Source organism: Nyctibius grandis, chromosome 4, assembly GCF_013368605.1.
Source record: "Nyctibius grandis isolate bNycGra1 chromosome 4, bNycGra1.pri, whole genome shotgun sequence".
In the NCBI taxonomy this organism is placed as follows: domain Eukaryota; kingdom Metazoa; phylum Chordata; class Aves; order Nyctibiiformes; family Nyctibiidae; genus Nyctibius; species Nyctibius grandis.
In genome coordinates, this window is record NC_090661.1 from 59,882,023 (window position 1) to 59,900,918 (window position 18,896).

Sequence of the window (18,896 nt, forward strand, 5' to 3'; positions counted from 1 at the left end):
TAGTAAAGGTATTGCCTAAAGTTAAGTTTCATAAATACGCATTTATTTGATTTATTATTACAGTACTATTGGTAATAAATAACATTATAAGTATGCATTTTTCTAAGCCAATGTGTTTTTGTAATGCTTTAATATATAGTTTGATCATTTCAATCCTGGTTAAACATGTTTAGTTTTGATGGTACTGTCCTTCTTGTCAAGAAGCATTTCTGCTTGTGTAGGGTCACACTGATGAGCTTTGGGGACTTGCAGTCCATTCCTCTAAACCTCAGTTCTTCACTTGTGGACATGACAAACACATTACCCTCTGGGATGCCAGCACTCATCGTCCTATCTGGAACAAGATTATAGAGGTATAAACCTGTTAAACATAGCTTTACTCCTCTTGTAGAACTTCTCAAATAATTTGGGTTTTTCATAAGATTGTTGATTAAAAATATCTTAAAGCATTAACCTGAGGAAAAATATGAGGGAGTCATACAATTTGTCTTTCTGAAAATGGACATAAAACTCTTAAAACTGAGAATTTAAAGCTCTAGGTTATATGGATCTATATGCTGTATCATATAGAAGTGTACAGTGCTGTTGACATTTATATTTTTTTACTAGGACAAGAACCACAAATATAAAGCTAGGAGATACTTATCATTTAAAAGTAGTTCTGATCAGGATTACTACTACTATCCTGAGCATGATAGTCAGAATTCAGAAGGAAAAGATTTTTTTTTTGTGGCATTTTTTGACCTTCTCAATTTATTTTCTGTAATTTATTAATATTTTTAGACACCTTGTTCACGAATAAACAAATATGGTGTTTAGAATTTCACTTCCTATCTCTGGTATGAAACTTGGTGTTTAGGTACTGAAGGAATACTGGAGGCTCAGTTTTATACTGTACATAAGCACTCAGTTGTGCATCAGCAGACTCCTAATGGCTTTTTGGTGACGTGATCGTGATTACTACATGCATCGCTAGGAACTGATTTTTAGAGTACATTTTTTGGACATTTGATAACTTTTCTAATTGTTTATCCATAAGAAGACATTGGCTTATCTCCTAGAGACAGCAGTGGTGCTTTTATCTCTCTATTTTGAAGTGCCACTATCACATTTCTTTTCAGTCTTTTTACATTTTTATTTACATTTTACATTTATTCTGTCTAACCAAGGCCATATGTTCTAAGGTCCATATTTTTGTTGACTTCTAAATTAATTGGAGAGACCAAATCAACAGTTCCACTGTCCCAGAGATGGGGCTGTGTTTTCACAGTTCGGTGCCTCGGTTATAAAAACAGATTGGCCTGTAGTATAAGAAATCAAAAGAAAGGAAAATAAAAGTAGTTCTTTTAATCTAAAAAAAATGGAAATCAGTAATACAAAAGGTTTGGGCTGAGAAGTAGGCAGATAATTGCACTTCCCTACCTCCTAATCATTTTAGGGTTTAAGATATGTTAATATGATTTGGATTTAAAAAGAAGCTCTCTCCCCTTCAGTCTTTAGGAATACTGTAGTTGGACCTCAGGGTCAAACCTTGAGACACACCAAAATAGTAATGTGCTTGCAAATCTCTTGAACTGCTACCAAGATGCCAAATGCAAGATCAAATAAATACCAGCACACTTAGGCTATGAACTTCAACAGCAAAACATATTTTTAAAAATCAGTGAGCAGTTATAAACCACATTTTCCTGGATCTGTCTTGGTAGACTCTCCAAAAAAAGATAAACCTGTGCTTTTTTTTTGTTTTGAAATACAGCAATAGCAGTGTAGTGTATGGTATGGGATGTGAACACACTAGACTGCAGAAATCTTTCACATGCAACTCAGAATGACTTGAATAATGACACAACTGGGAACTTTCACATAGACCTTTCTGGTCTTCAGCATAGGGTTTTTTTTTTTGTGGAGTATGAATTTGATTATTTAGAAATGGTGCTGGACTGGTTTTGTGCAAGTCTTATTTCTAAATATCCTGAAGTGGAGAGTAAAATCATTGTTACCATTTTCTTATGCTTTCCTAATAAATTTCTTTTTTTGTCAGAAAAAAATCATCATGTAATTCAATTGCAGGTACTAATATGATCCTTTATTCTGCTCAGTGTAAAGGTGTATGTTTTTGTATACTTGCATACACTTCCAAAAACGCTGAGAGAATAAGAAGTTAGTACTTCTGATATATTTCTCATTACAGGAGTAATATACTGAGGAGGGCCATGAAGAGAAGTGCAAAATTTGGCACTTTGCTCTCTTGCATAAAGAAAAGAGCATTTAGAAGTTTGGGTTGATAGTGAAACATCGTTAGTGGAGATATTGGGGAACAGGAACAAATCTATTAATCAGATAAGCTGCTGTCTCAGAAATAAAGTTGCTTAAGTAATCATCAACTCAGAAAAGGACGTTTCCACTGTTCTACCCTTTGTGTCCTCTGAAAAAACTGGAGTTCAATTGATTATGACTTACAGTGAGCTTCAATTAATATTTAGCTGTGGTTTTGCAAATATAAGACACTCTAAGAAACTGTTGTTATTGAAATGTTTAAAAAACTGCTTTAATTACCTTGATTCTTTTGGAAAGGTTGATGGCAAAAATAGCTGAACTATTAAACTAGACGTAGATTTTATTTTTTTTTCCCCTCCAAGTACACACTGCTTCATTAAGATGAGATTTCTATTATTGGTCTTGACAATAATCTCCTTATTAACCACTTTAAATGTCTGAGACTGTTTCATAATCAGTGTCTGAATATCTAGAGTAAATAAATCATTTCACGTTAACTTATTTTTGTCATAGAGATCTATGTAAAATCTTTTTAATGTGGTTATGAGTACAAGTTACTGCTCAGATTAAATTCACTGTTTGAACCTCTGGTTTATTCAAGAGAATATTTTTGTATTTACTGTGAAATTTACTTAGAAAAATTAGCAACTTTGCCTTTCTGGACTACTGTAGTGGTTTAGAACATGCATATAGAAATCTTGCAACTCAACAATTCTTTGAAACTTCTTTAGAGTTAGTAACGTCTTTGAAATTAGTCACTTGCTTAAAATTAATGAGAATATCCCTTACATCTAACCTCTAGGGCTAGTAATTGCTAAAAACTTAAACAGGATTACTAAAATGGCTGCACTGTGATGCTGGTTTAGAATATAGAATATCAAGGATATAAGCATTTTTGTGAGATATATTGCTGGATTTTTTTCCGTACATTTTAAAATTATTTTTGGCAGGTATCAGAAAAAATAAGCTATTTATTTTGAGACTTTCTGCTATAACCTGAAGACTTCTGGAGCTCATTCTTGGTAACTGAACAAGTATTAGAAAGACAGTGCTTACCTTGTTTTTTAGGCATATGTTTAAATTGCAAGAAAAACACTGCAATTCTATTGGACTCCATAGTAATATACTATACAAAGTAAAATGTTTTAGAATTACATATCAAAATAAGACACCCAGTTCATGCCCTTAATCTCCCACTAAGCTGCAACTGGCAGGTGCTGAAAAAGGCTTTGGTGTGCATAGAAGTTAGGTTTTACCCCTCCATGCAAAGTGATACATACCTTTGTCGAATAATGTACTTGCTTGTCCCTTAGACAGTAGGTAAACTGCAGCTTTGATACTGAATTCTTAGGTCAGCTCTAATTTAATAAGTTATTTTTATCTCTTACTTGTTTGTGATTTGTTGAGAAGCTGCCTTTGCCAATGTTATTGTTATGAAATCACTTGCCAAGTTATTTTTAGATAGTGAAGAAAAGAAAACACTGGCCTTGTATAGAGGGACAAAAATTTTCTTGGGTAATATTTCAATAAGTTAAAAATGCTTTTTTCCCCCTCAAGTTTGTATTTAAAAAAAAAAAAAAAAAAACCACAAAAAAAAAAACAACGAGAGAGACTTACTCTGTTCCTGAGGCAGATAATTGAACTGTGTTTTTGTTATAATCTGGACTGGTAAAAAAATGTGCTTCCTTCTGAAACATTTTAGGATCCAGCACAGTCTTCAGGGTTTCATCCTTCAGCATCTGTTGTTGCAGTAGGGACACTGACCGGCAGGTAAGATGCATAGACCTACACCTTGGGCACCAACAAACACTACATGTTTTTTCCAGCTCACGTCCAAGTTCATGTTCTTGTTTTGCAGATGCATGCATGACATATATTCATCCCCTATTGATTTCTCTTGAATTTCAGAGTGACATTTACTTGTATTGCCTTAGCGCCTAGAAACCCTAGTCTCTAATGCAGTGACAACCAGAGGCTTTAACAAAAATTTGGCAAATGTTCCACTGTGCTAGACATAGTGTAAAAATGCATATTAAGAGACTTGTTCTGCCTGAAGAGTGTAAGGCATAAACAAGACAGGCAAAACAGAGATGAAAGATAATATCTCCATTTTACAGGGCAGATTGAGCCCTTGATCACACAGTGGGTCAGTGGCAGACCCTGGGTTTAATCTTGGTTGTCTGTCATAGGAGGAAGGAGAGCCTTCGCCGTAACTTCATCCTCTCCTTTAATGTCACTTGAGGGCAGACTTTGCCATATTGAAAACAGTTACACTTAACTGAGAACTTACAGAATGCCTATAGGTTATGAGCTAAGATTATTTCGGATTGTATATCAATGCTAAATAAAGGATTTACTTTATTTACTAAATAAAGTACATCAAAAGGAGAAGCTTTGAGAGAAGTCTTTACTTTGTCTTTATTAATTTGATGCAAGTATTGCAATGAAAATTTTACCTTTGTCCTTTCTACACGTTTCTACAAATTAAATTTTGGTTCATTAAAAATTAATTAAATTAATTTAAAAAATAATTAATTAACTTAAAAATAAATTAATAAATAAAGCTAATCCTTCTATCAAAAGAGAATGGTGCTGATTCTTGCTTGTGTTTTCCTTTGCTCTAGGATTTAATCCAGGCATCAATTTAAACATCAGCATAGCATAGAGGAGTGTCATTAAAAGAGAAGGGTCATTACGTGTAATGCTAACTTTATTCTAATGCATGACATATACTAAAACAGACTAAAATCTGAAGATTGATATCAGGGTCGATGTCTGATCGTTTTTCTGCTTAAAAAACATATGAAAGAAACTATCCTTGTACTAAAGTAAAAATAAACCAAACTGAGTAGCAGTTGCTGTTTTTCTTTTCTTGGTGTAAAACTTATGCTATTTTGACAGAAGAAAAGTTGGTCAAGATTACAGTGGATTTAAAATCCTTATGGAGTGATTTATTGGCCTCTTTCTGTATTTACAACAGGTGGTTTGTGTTTGACACAGAAACAAAAGACTTGGTCACTGTACACACAGATGGAAATGAACAGCTGTCTGTAATGCGTTACTCACCAGGTTTGAGAGCGTTTATTTACTGGTTAAAAAAAAGCGTTGACTTTTTTTATTAAATTTGGGGTTGGTTTGTTTTAAAATAATTCCCCACTTGCCATACTGAAGTTCAAAATAAATATGCTGTGAAACATTGGGAACACTGAATGGGTGGCATCTTAAGCGCACGTTTTCTTTTCCCTTGCTCCCTCACGTGTTCAATATGGTTTCACTGAGAAGAAAAAAAACAAGTATGACTTAACTGCACAGGTTGTTGCAATCACGTTAGCCCTAAATGGACTGTAGCTGCTTCCAGAAGTGTCACCTGTTTTTAACAGTAATATTTCCAGTATAAACTTGCTGTTTTGTAATCTTGAAACATGCATCTGTATGCGACTGAAAAAGAAAAATAGAATTTTATTTTTTCATTTTTTGGTATCAAGGCCTCTAAGAACAGTTCCTTTTGTCTGTGACACACTAACTTTTCAAAATTAGCCTAAGTTCTTTCTTACAGGCATAACTACAGCTAACTTTTGTGTTTATAGATGGAAACTTCTTGGCAATAGGTTCCCATGACAACTGTATTTATATATATGGTGTAACTGAAAATGGAAGAAAGTACACTAGAATTGGCAAATGTTCGGTAAGTAACCTTTTTTACTTCTGGTTCAATATTAACAACTTAAGTGTGTTTTGTAGCACTGTATTAATACTGTCACATTGAGAGATATGTTAGTGCAGTTAATACAATATTTTTCTCTTTGTAGGGTCATTCCAGCTTCATTACTCATCTGGATTGGTCTGTTAATTCACAATATCTTGTGTCTAATTCAGGAGACTATGAAATCTTATACTGTGAGTAAGAATTATATTTAGTCCTTTTGTGCAAAGTTCAGGCAGTCTAATATAGATTTAAAATTTAAATGAGACCATATAACTGCCAAGATAGACCATATGTTTTAATTCATCTGATGCAATCAAAAATCTATACAATTTGAGAAATAAATGTTATCATGTGGGTTTTTTTTCTCTTGTAGGGATCCCCTCTGCTTGTAAACAAGTCGTGAGTGTCGAAACAACTAGAGATATAGAATGGGCCACTTACACCTGTACTTTAGGATTCCATGTTTTTGGTAAGTATTACTCCTACAAGTTCTTACCATGCTTGTTATTAACAAACACTTGGATTGCCAGCTTCTTCTTATGAAACATGGCTATTTGTATTTCAGGGAAAAATACAGAACTTCCGTTATGCCATGTTTGTTACAATCTGGCCTCTTATTTCAATCCAGAAAGACTCTGATTTAATATTCTTGCTAGCTTCAAGTATAAATATTAAATTACAACATAAGTGGGAAACAATGAAGAAATCACACACTGCCCTTTCTGTCACACTAGAGCTGCTTCTCATCATTTTTAATGTAAAGTACCAGTTCTATGGAATTATTGTTTATTTAGGCAGCTACTGGGCTGAATCCCTTTACCAGAACCAGTTTCATTTGCACTAGTTACTGTGCAAACACAAAACAGGTGACAGCCTCCGTCATTAAGTACTTATAATGTATTTTGATACAACATATAGCAATTAAATTAGGTGAAAAGAATGCAAGAAGAAAGAAGAAAAATGTAACAAAATCAGGATGGTTTGTTCCCATGGGACTTCTCTTCTCCCAGTTTTGAAGGAGCTGCTTTCCCCAGTGTACTCTGAAGCTTTGTATTCATTCCACAACGTGTGCAGAACTAGACAGATCGTTACAAAAGCTGAGTATGAGATGCTTCAAGTTCTTGAGTCCTCAAGATAAAATAGGGAGCCATGGTGGAAGTTCAGAGAAGAGTCTGATTTAGTATAAGCAGTAAACAAGGAAGATTTTCACCCATGTTTCAAGTAGAATAGATGCAGTGATGTGTTTGAAGGCAGCCAGAAAGGACACGTTTTTAGAGCCTAAGGATAGGATGGCAGTAGCAATATGCTGGGAAGACACATTCAAATTTTGTATAATTTAACTGACAAGCAGTGCTTGGGTATCACTACAACATGCAGATTTAGTAAAAGGAGGAAATCCTGGACGACTGGCTGCATGTTGGCATAATGTGTTTCTCACGTGAGGGATGAAGGCCCTTACAGAACTAGTAACATATGCCTGGGGTTTGAGTATACCTGACACACAGTTACAGAGCTACAAAGCCTTTGCATTTAGTATCACAGGTTCAGATATTCCAAGAGGATACTTTAAGTGAGTATTCCTTACTTTATAATTTAGATTAATGCAAAATATAGTGCTGTTAGAATATGGGTCTGCTTTTGGTGCATAGAGAGTCATAAGAGAGGGGTGTCACACCTGAGGGGGGTTTGTCCCCACCTTGCAACAGATCAGCTTTTGGAGCCAGACTGTGGAATAAAATCACAGATTCACAGAATCACAGAATGTTAGGGATTGGAAGGGACCTCGAAAGATCATCTAGTCCAATCCCCCTGCCGGGGCAGGATTGCCTAGACCATATCACACAGGAACGCGTCCAGGCGGGTTTTGAATGTCTCCAGAGAAGGAGACTCCACAACCTCTCTGGGCAGCCTGTTCCAGTGTTCAGTCACCCTCACCGTAAAGAAGTTTTTCCTCATATTTAAGTGGAACCTCCTGTGTTCCAGCTTGCACCCATTGCCCCTTGTCCTGTCAAGGGATGTCACTGAGAAGAGCCTGGCTCCATCCTCTTGACACTTGCCCTTTACATATTTATAAACATTGATGAGGTCACCCCTCAGTCTCCTCTTCTCCAAGCTAAAGAGACCCAGCTCCCTCAGCCTCTCCTCATAAGGGAGATGTTCCACTCCCTTAATCATCTTCGTGGCTCTGCGCTGGACTCTCTCTAGCAGTTCCCTGCCGTTCTTGAACTGAGGGGCCCAGAACTGGACACAATACTACAGATGCGGCCTCACGAGGGCAGAGTAGAGGGGGAGGAGAAGCTCTCTTGACCTGCTGACCACACCCCTTCTAATACACCCCAGGATGCCATTGGCCTTCTTGGCCACAAGGGCACACTGCTGGCTCATGGTCATCCTGCTGTCCACTAGGACCACCAGGTCCCTTTCCCCTACGCTGCTCTCCAACAGCTCTGCCCCCAACTTGTACTGGTACATGGGCTTGTTCTTGCCCAGATGCAGGACTCTACACTTGCCCTTGTTATATTTCATTAAATTTCTCCCCGCCCAACTCTCCAGCCTGTCCAGGTCCCTCTGAATGGCTGCGCAGCCTTCCGGTGCGTCAGCCACTCCTCCCAGTTTTGTGTCATCAGCGAACTTGCTGACAGTGCACTCTAATCCCTCATCCAAGTCATTAATGAATATATTGAATAGTACTGGTCCCAGTACCGACCCTTGCGGGACTCCGCTAGACACAGACCTCCAACTGGACTCAGTCCCATTGACCACCACTCTCTGGCTTCTTTCCTTCAGCCAGTTCACAATCCACTTCACTACCCGATCATCCAGACCACACTTCCCCAGTTTAGCTGCGAGGATGCTGTGGGAGACCGTGTCAAACGCTTTACTGAAATCGAGATAGACCACATCCACAGCTTTACCATCATCTATCCACCGGGTAACATCCTCATAAAAGGCTATCAAGTTGGTTGAGCATGACTTCCCGTTGGTGAAGCCATGCTGAGTGCCCCTAATGATCCCCCTATCCTTGATGTGCCTAGAGACAGCACCAAGAACAAGTTGCTCCATCACCTTTCCGGGGATGGAGGTGAGGCTGACCTGTCTATAGTTACCCGGGTCCTCCTTCTTGCCCTTTTTGAAGACTGGAGTGACATTCGCTTTCCTCCAGTCCTCAGACACCTCTCCCGTTGCCCACGACTTAGCAAAGATGATGGAGAGTGGCCTAGCAATGACTTCCGCCAGCTCCCTCAGCACCCGCGGGTGCATCCCATCAGGGCCTATGGATTTATGGACGTCCAAGTTGCTTAATTGGTCCCTGACCCAGCCCTCATCAACCAAGACAGATTCCTCCTCTATCCTGACTTCTTCTGAGGCCTCAGGGGTCCGGGGCTCCTCAGGACAGCCTCCAACAGTATAGACAGAGGCAAAGAAGGCATTCAGTAACTCCACCTTCTTTTTATCCTCTGTCTCCAGGGCCCCCACCTCATTCATCAGGGGGCCTACATTGCCTCTAGTGTTGGCTTTACCTGCAATGTATTTGAGGAAGCCCTTTCTGTTGTCCTTGACCTCTCTTGCAAGGTTTAATTCCAAGGAGGCCTTAGCTTTCCTAGTTGCCTCCCTACATCCTCTGACAACAGACTTATATTCCTCCCAAGTGGCCAGCCCCTCCTTCCACGATCTGTACACCCTCTTCTTCCACTTGAGTTTGCCCAGCAGTTCCCTGTTTAACCATGCAGGTCTCCTGGTACCCTTCCTTGACTTCCTACCTGTTGGGATGCTCTGATCTTGAGCTCGGAAGAAGCAGTCCTTGAATGCTAACCAACTATCTTGGGCCCCCTTACCTTCTAGTACCCTGTCCCATGGGATTTCCCCTAGCAATTGCTTGAAAAGGCCAAAGTTGGCCCTCCTGAAGTCCAGGGTTGTGATTCTGCTAGCTATTCTGTTCCTGCCACATGAGATCCTGAACTCTACCATCTCATGGTCGCTACAACCAAGGCTGCCCTCAACCTTCACCGCTTCAACCAGACCCTCCTTGTTAGTGAGGATAAGATCCAGCAGCGCTCCTCTCCTAGTTGGCTCATCCACCATTTGCATCAGAAAGTTATCATCAATGCACTGGAGGAACCTCCTGGACTGGGGATGGCTGGCTGAGTAGGCCTCCCAGCAAATATCAGGGTAGTTGAAATCCCCCATGACAACCAGGCCCTGTAATTGAGACACTGCTCTCAGCTGCCTGTAGAAGGCCTCATCACCCTCCTCATCCTGATCCGGTGGCCTGTAATAGACACCCACAACAGTATCACCCCTGCCAGCCTGCCCCTTAATTCGCACCCACAAACTCCCAACTCGCTCCTGATCCGCCCCTGGACAGAACTCAATACATTCTAGCTGCTCACTCACATAAAGAGCAACTCCACCACCTCTCCTTACTGGCCTGTCTTTCCTGAACAGGACATAGCCATCCATGACCACCTTCCAGTCATGCGAGGCGTCCCACCAAGTCTCTGTAATTGCCACTAGATCATAGCCCCCCGACCGAACACGGATTTCCAACTCCTCCTGTTTATTCCCCATGCTGCGTGCATTGGTGTACAGGCATTTCAGGGAGCGAGCTGAGCACACCGATTTCACCCCAGGGGGATGGGAGGCCTCCTGGTCTACCTCAACACTAGAGCGTTGCCCCAGTGTTGCAAGCCCAGCTACTACCCCATCCCCCTTCGAATCTAGTTTAAAGCTCTCCGAATGAGCCCTGCTAATTCCTGTCCCAGAACCCTTTTCCCCTACGACATAAACCTTTCCCATGTATCACTGTCACGCCTGTTGTCTTATAAAACCAGCCATTATCAAAGAACCCAAAGCCCTGCCTGTAGCACCAGCCTCGTAGCCAGGCATTAATAGAGAGAATCCTACTATTCGATCCCACGTCATCACCTGAAAATGGAAGGAGGGAGGAGAAAACAACTTGTGCCCCAGACTCTTTCACCAACCGTCCTAGGGCCTTGTAGTCTTTCTTCATCCCCTTCAGACTACGGGATGCAGCTTCTTCCCCACCTGTCTGGAAGATCAGCAGGGCGTAGTAGTCTGTGGCCTTCACCAAGTTGGGGAGTTGCCTGGTGATATCCCTGATTCGGGCTCCAGGCAGGCTGCAGACCTCCCTGTGATGGGGGTCAGCTCTGCATATTGGGCCCTCAGATCCCTTTAGGAAGGAGTCTCCAACCACTAAAACTCTTCTCTTCTTCCTTGTGGAGGAGGTAGCTATATGCCCGTCAGGTTTTTCTGACTGTGGTGGGACCTCTGATATAGGTTGCCTCTCCACCACATCCCCATTGGACCGGCTGTATTCCATTAGGGCTTCATATCTATTGCTCAGAGGCACCTGTGGAGGCAAGATAGGCAAGGAGGGCACTCGCCTTTTGCCATGGCCATAGACTTGCCTCCACTCACTCCTCTCCTCTAGGTTATCGTTTTCCACCTGAGAGGGGCAGAGTACAGGGGTCCCTCGATCCTGGGAGCTCTCCGGCAGGTGCTCCCATTTTTGTTGCAGGGAGGGCAGAGCCTGGCTCCACCAGTCTATCTCCATTTCAGCCTCCCGAATGCTCCTAAGCCTTTCTACTTCGGCTTGAAGCCTTTCAACCTGGCTTTGCAGCTGTGCCGCTCGGCCGAGCAGATCATCTACTTGCTCACAGCGCACACAGCCCCCTGACACCACAGAGACAGTGTAGCATTCCCTGCAGCCCGCAACCTGCATCATCACCTCCTTCCGTGGGAGCTCTGTCTGGGTTCCCACATCCATTTTGGTCTTCTTCCACCGGGTAGATACCATTGTTCTTCCACTGAACTGGGAAATACCTGCTGGTGACACCCCTGGTTCACAGCTCCTTGTCACCTTCCTCGCCTTGTGCACTGGGAGGGAGTCAGCGCCCTCCGCAACGAGCTGCAAACGACTGCAGCCTCTCCTGCCCTGGAGGAGCCTCTCCTGCCCTGGGACACACCCAGTCACTGCTGACTCACACAGGCACTGCTGAGTCTCCCACTCCCTTCTGGCCAGGGACTAGTCCCTGCCCTCCAGGAGACTTTTTATCACCCGATAACAGGGGGTGGAGCGTTTAAATCGTTTAAATCGCCCGCGGTGCCTCCGCGGTGCCTCCGCGGTGCCTCCGGCTATGCCCCCTCCTCTCCTGATTCGTTGCCAGGAACCTCCGGGTCCGGGGTCAGGGGGAGCATGGTCTAACTGGGCGAATGGGGAACTTGTGGAAACTGCGTCTACATTTTTATACTTACAGTCCTCCATGCTAAACTGGTTTATTGTAAGCTAAAGCAACAAGGATGAGGAATAAATAAAAGTAGCTGCTAGTTTTAATAATTATCACAATTATCATTTTAGTAATGTCATAGAGATTGTGAGGATGTTGATCAAATTAATGGAATTTTAAAGTAAAAGGATATAAGTTACTCAGGATATGCCATGCTCAAGGAGAGAACATGGTGCCATATATACTGAGGATTCATAGCTATCCAGTTAGGTTCAGACTGGGAACTTACAAAGATAACGCATATTAATTATAGAAGAAAAGAAGAATATTAATGGTGGCAGGGTTATACTGTTGCCCATCCTTCCAGAAAGATCAAATGAATGGAATTTTTTTAATAGCTAGCAGAATCAGTCACTTCACAGGAATTGTTGAGGATGTGAGATTTTAACTATTCCAGTGTCTTTTGGGAAAGGAATTACCATACAGTGGTTAACCAGCAAGTTCTCAAAATTCTTGTGGTACAGGAAATAGATAAGCACCTAGAGGGGAGTTTCTTCCAGATTTGATTCTGGGGAGTTGGAAAGAACTTACTGAGAATGTGAATGCATCTTGTGTAGGAATGACTGTGGAATTAGGGAGGTTTGATCCTTAGTATAGGAAGGAAAAAGAGCAATGAAATAAAAATCATGGACTTCAGGGAGGCAAACTGCAAAAATTCAAAGCCCTGTTAGGGAAAATCTGATGTTGGAGAAAAGGCGAGATGTGGTAGTTCCTTAGATGGTATGAAGTGCACAAGCTCTGCCAGCCCAGAGGAAAGACAGGAACGGCAGCAAGACACAAATTCTGTTAAACTGTTGTTGACCTTTCCTACAAGGAAGAGGAATGCAGAAAATAGAAGCTGTTGGAGGACCAAGGAGACACATAAACAAAGCCTAAACATAAATGCATACTTGTGACAAGTACAGAAATAACAGAAGGGCCAACACCAATACTGGTCTGCTATGCAGAGAGGAGAGATGACACTGCTAAGGCTTAAATGTTAAAAACCCAATGCTTTTTTTTTTGGTTTTTAATATGTCTTTATTAGAAGACTTACTACAATCTGATGGCTAACTCAGTTAGTACCAGTAATGAAAGGATAAGACCTCTGCTTCCAATAGGGAAGGCGTAGATTGGAAAGTAGTTAGAAGTCAGATATTTTCAAAGTATCTGAGTGTGATGAACCAGTAAAAACAACTGGTTGGCATAATCTCAAGATCATTAGTACTTATTTGCAGGACGTCACAGAGAACAGGCAAAGTACTGCAAAAATGGAGAAGAATGAATGCAATATCTGCGAAATCATACATTTGCCTTCAGAGCCCATATGGAGAGGATAGAGAGAGTCCAGCGCAGAGCCACGAAGATGATTAAGGGAGTGGAACATCTCCCTTATGAGGAGAGGCTGAGGGAGCTGGGTCTCTTTAGCCTGGAGAAGAGGAGACTGAGGGGTGACCTCATTAATGTTTATAAATATGTAAAGGGCAAGTGTCATGAAGATGGAGCCAGGCTCTTCTCAGTGACATCCCTTGACAGGACAAGGGGCAATGGGTGCAAGCCGGAACACAGGAGGTTCCACATAAATATGAGGAAAAACTTCTTTACGGTGAGGGTGACTGAACACTGGAACAGGCTGCCCAGAGAGGTTGTGGAGTCTCCTTCTCTGGAGACATTCAAAACCCGCCTGGACGCGTTCCTGTGTGATATGGTCTAGGGAATCCTGCTCCGGCAGGGGGATTGGACTAGATGATCTTTCGAGGTCCCTTCCAATCCCTAACATTCTGTGATTCTGTGATTCTGTGATAAAGTGCGAAGTTAGTGGCTAGAATAATAAATTGAAGAAGCTTATAAACTGGAAATCAGTCCAGTAATGTTAGAAGTCACTCTACCATTCAGTACTTTGGGGCCTCAGAGCAGCCAGTATGAACAGCTTTCAAATACTTGCTGGGATTGCCCCACTGGACATAGAAGAAGTAATCACATCATCAAAGACGTGAGGCTTCTAGTATACTGATTTTTCAGTAGCTACTGGCAGACTGAAACTTGGGATATTTTCTCACTCTAGTAGAACCACATAAAAACCACAAATAGTATGCATAGCACTTGCAGATCAACATAACCAATGCAGGGGGGGGAAATGAACATTGGTCTGTTGAACAACTGTCTTCAAGCATGGGAACAGATTAGTCAGCCTGGAAATGTTTAGAGATGATTCAACCGAAAATCAACAGCGTGTAAAGAAGTGTGTTCAAGGGAGGATAGTTTAGTGATACAAGCACATGTAAATGTGGAGGACTAAAGACACTGATCTGTATGCTCTTGCAAGAGACACGTGCTGCTGGAAACACAACCAAGGCATCAGTTCATATCACATGCCCAGTTTTGGAAAAATTTGTATTCAAGGTGAAGGTCAGGAACAGAAGAAATCTAAGATGCTGTGCAAAGCTTGACAGCATTGCAAGCAAAGCAGAGCTTGGACTGGTTGGGTTCAAAACTGACTAGAAGACTGTACATGGAACATTACGTTTGTTTGAATATATTTATCAATAGCATGGATGATAAAACAGTGTGTATAATTTGTAGGTGGCATGAAGCTGCAGGATGAGCAAGTTGTCTTGAGAAACAGAGGAATGATGTGAAAAATGGAGGCAATTCAGTAGAGACAAATGGGAGGAGACACACTTGAACAGCAGAACCCAGTTTTACAAACACAGAATGGAGGAGAGCAGGCAAGAGAGCAGATCTGCACAGGAAGATCAGATTACACTTGCATGCAAACTGAACGTGAATCAACAGCATTACACAGTTGTAGGAAAGGCAGATGCGTTAGTGGGATGTAGAATGAAAAGGATGCCATGCAAAATGTGAAGTAATTGTCCATTTATCAGTATCTGCTTCAGTCACAGCTGGAATAGCTGCTTCTGGTTTTTGCACGTTGGACCAGGAGATAATGTGCTGACTAGCAAGATTATCCATCTAAGTATTGTTCTGGGAGAAGAGATGTAATGAATGAATTTTAGAGAAGAGGAAGAGAAAAAAAGCATGGCATCAATCTTCAAATGAGAGAAAGGAAATGATCTCTTTCCATGTCTGCAGAGAATGGGGAAAAAAATGGACTAATTTTTCAGCAAAGGGGATTCAGTTTACGTATTTGGAAAAACTGACAGTGAAGCACTGGAATAAATTTTGAAAGAGCACATAGTCTCAAAGAAAAAACCTGATGTGATCCTTTCCCCATTTCAAAATGGCAATCTTGTTTCTTAAACCATTTCCTTTAGGGGTTATTTCCAGCTTGTCATAGTGACCTCTTGAGAAGACTCCTGCCTCTTCTCAGCTAGCATTTGATGTTCATATAGCCTCCTTTTTGTCAAAGCAGTTATTTAAAACAGCTTTTCTGTGTCTCTTCATTCTACATGTTTATAATTCCATGGGTAGCAATTACCATGTATCTTCTTTGCACCTTCCTTTTCTTTAAGCCTTTTTTTTCTCTTCAGCCTGGAGAAGAGAAGGCTCCGGGGAGACCTCATAGCAGCCTTCCAGTACCTGAAGAGGGCCTGCAGGAAAGTGGGAGAGGGGCTTTTTACAAGGACAAGTAGTGACAGGATGAGGGGGAATGGTTTTAAACTGAAAGAGGGTAGATTTAGATTACATATTAGGAAGAAATTCTTTCCTGTGAGGGTGGTGAGACACTGGAACAGGTTGCCCAGAGAAGTTGTGGCTGCCCCCTCCCTGGCAGTGTTTAAGGCCAGGTTGGATGGGGCTTTGAGCAACCTGGACTAGCGGAAAGGTGTCCCTGCCATGGCAGGTGGGTTGGAACTAGATGATCTTTAAGGTCCCTTCCAACCCAAACCGTTCTATGATTCTATGATTTTACTGTCCCTGATCTAGCAAAGAGGTGTTTCCACACACATCAGGAGTTAGGGGCAGTCCACAAACGAGTACTTTGTGTTTCATTTTATTTACAACAATTCATAACTCCTTATAAAGACATGGAATCACTTCCTCGTAGTGCTTTTAAATTGCTGTGCAATGATACAAAGACTGTATTTGGGAAGAATTCCACGGGGATCGAAGGCTAGCTGTTTCCATGGTGCAGGGCAGATGCCCACTTCGGGGTTAGCAGCAGCCCAGAGAAGGGAAGCTGGAGTGTGCCTGCCCTGTGCGCAGGCACAGGCATCCTTCCAGGAGATGGGAGGGCAAGCAGCGGGAGTAGCAACTGTCTCATCCTGACCTGTAATAACAATGAAGGAGGAGCATGTGCTCAAGTGGTAGAACTTCAAGGAGACACTGCAGAGGGTGTGGGACATACATAGAGACAGTCATTGAAAATTATAACGCCAAGACAAGGAGGGGTTTTTTTGCCAAATCATAATGGCAGAACACTGGATAAACAAGCTAATAAATAAATAAGATAAATAAGCTGGATAAACACATAATGCAATGGGTGAACAATTTTCTGATGGATAGGGCTCAAAGAGTTATAGTAAATGGGGTTACATCGGGCTGGCGACCTGGGGTTCCTCAGGGGTCCATCTTGGGGCCAGTGCTCTTCAATATCTTCATTAATGATTTGGATGCAGGACTTGAAGGACTACTATACAAGTTCGCTGATGACACAAAATTGGGAGGAGCTTTTACACTCCTGAGGGCTGAGAGGCCCTGCAGAGAGACCTAGATAAATTAGAAAGGTGGGCGAGCACCAACCGCATGAGGTTTAACAAGGGAAAGTGCCAGATTTTGCACCTGGAACATGGCAACCCTGGATGTACATACAGACTGGGGAACGAGAGGCTGGAGAACAGTCCTGCGGAAAGGGATCTGGGGGTTCTGGTCTACGGCAAGTTGAACATGAGCCAACAGTGTGCCCTGGCAGCCAAGAGGGCCAACTGTGTCCTGGGGTGCATCAAGCATAGTATTGCTAGCCAGTTGAGGAAGGTGATTGTCCCACTCTACTCTGCACTGGTGCGGCCTCACCTTGAGTACTGTGTGCGGTTTTGGGCACCACAGTATAAAAAGGATGTGAAGATACTAGAGAGTGTCCAGAAGAGAGCCACAAAGATGGTGAAGAGTTTAGAGGGGAAGCCGTGCGAGGAGCGGCTGAAGTCACTAGGTCTGTTCAGCTCGGAGAAGAGAAGACTGAGGGGAGACCTCATTGTGGTCACAAGGGGAAGTGGAGGAGTAGGTGCTGACCTCTTCACCCTGGCGACCAGTGACAGAACTCGAGGGAATGGCAGGAAGATATGCCAGGGGAGGTTTAGGTTGGATATTAGGAAAAGGTTCTTCACACAGAGGGTGGTGGAGCACTGGAACCAGCTCCCCAGGGAAGCAGTCATGGCACCAAGCCATGACAGCATTCAAGAAGCATTTGGACAATGTCCTCAGACACAGGGTGTGAATTCTGAGGCTGTCCTGTGCTGGGACAGGAGTTGGACTCGATGATCCTTGTGGGTCGCTTCCAACTCAGGACATTCTATGATTCTATGAACACACATTATAACTGATTATGTCGGTGGTGTCTGAAAGTTAGGTATCACTTATGTTGACTAAGGATTAGATAAAATCTGAATTACAAAAATCATTTAAAAAACCCCACAGTACTGCATACAAACAAATGAAATTTCAATAACTGGTTGGATTTTATTACGATTACAATTTATTACAGGCAAGTATTCAGAGGCTTTAAAGATGTGGTGCATAGATTTGCTCCTTGCATTGATGAGCCTACAGTTTAATTTTACGACACCACCTTGTGCAAGAACATCAAGGAGCAGAGTATCTGAGGAAGGAGGAGAATTACTTACAGTAAGACAAAAGCATTTCAAAAATTTATAGTAGGTTCAGTTTCTTTTCGAGGGATCTGTTAATTACTAAATAACATTTTAAACTATATACTTTGTTTCATAGGTTTTACACTTTAGTAATATGAAGAAAGTACGTTGAATCATACACAGGTATTTTTTTACGCTACAGTAGTATGAAGAAAGTATGTTAGATCATACATCAGCAGAAGGGAAAATAAAAGCACTAACTGTTATTTGTCTACATAACCATATGAAAATTAATTTAGGCTCAGACACATGACAGTAATTCAGCAGAATTCTTTTTTTCAGAGTAAAAAGCACTTTGCTGACTAGAGGAAATAAGTATTTGTTTATGTGCTTGATTTCCTATTAGGATGTGGTCTTTTGCTGGTACTGAAGTATGCATACTGACTCAGTTGCAGTTATTTTTATAGTGTTATCTTTTTTCTTTTTTTAAAACAAGTGATCCTTTATTAATATTTTAACAAAAACTTAAGCTGTCACTTTTATTTCCATTATAAAAACATTTAATTAGTCCCTCTGTGTTTCAGGTGTATGGCCTGAAGGTTCAGATGGTACAGATATCAACGCTGTCTGTCGATCACATGGGAGAAAACTGCTATCAACAGGGGATGATTTTGGCAAAGTACATCTCTTCTCATATCCATGTTCACAGTTTAGGGTAAGGTATTTCCAAAAAATTTACTCTTGTAACTTGCACAAATGCATTAAATGTTGTTTTCCTATGTACAAAAAAAAAAAAAAAAAGGAAGAATTTGGAATTTGTTTATGCCTAAGGGATTTACTTAAGGTTGATTGAGACTA

At 41.5% G+C, this 18,896-nt stretch overlaps 1 protein-coding gene and 1 long non-coding RNA gene across 6 annotated transcripts in view; one reads left to right on the top strand and one right to left on the bottom strand.

The window, feature by feature from the left end:
• EML1 (EMAP like 1) overlaps nucleotides 1-18,896 on the top strand; it is a 137,377-nt gene that overhangs the window by 116,794 nt on the left and 1,687 nt on the right. For all 5 annotated transcript variants that reach the window (XM_068399835.1, XM_068399832.1, XM_068399833.1 and 2 more), the window contains 7 exons: nucleotides 222-353; nucleotides 3,980-4,047; nucleotides 5,258-5,346; nucleotides 5,865-5,962; nucleotides 6,087-6,174; nucleotides 6,357-6,452; nucleotides 18,623-18,753. In XM_068399835.1, the coding sequence (XP_068255936.1) occupies nucleotides 222-353; nucleotides 3,980-4,047; nucleotides 5,258-5,346; nucleotides 5,865-5,962; nucleotides 6,087-6,174; nucleotides 6,357-6,452; nucleotides 18,623-18,753 (702 nt within the window). The remainder of the gene's footprint in view (nucleotides 1-221; nucleotides 354-3,979; nucleotides 4,048-5,257; nucleotides 5,347-5,864; nucleotides 5,963-6,086; nucleotides 6,175-6,356; nucleotides 6,453-18,622; nucleotides 18,754-18,896) is intronic.
• LOC137663012 (uncharacterized) lies at nucleotides 22-3,715 on the bottom strand. Its single transcript, XR_011048099.1, has 2 exons — nucleotides 3,558-3,715; nucleotides 22-334 (listed from the first exon to the last, which is right to left on the bottom strand). It is a non-coding gene; the product is annotated as an uncharacterized lncRNA (long non-coding RNA).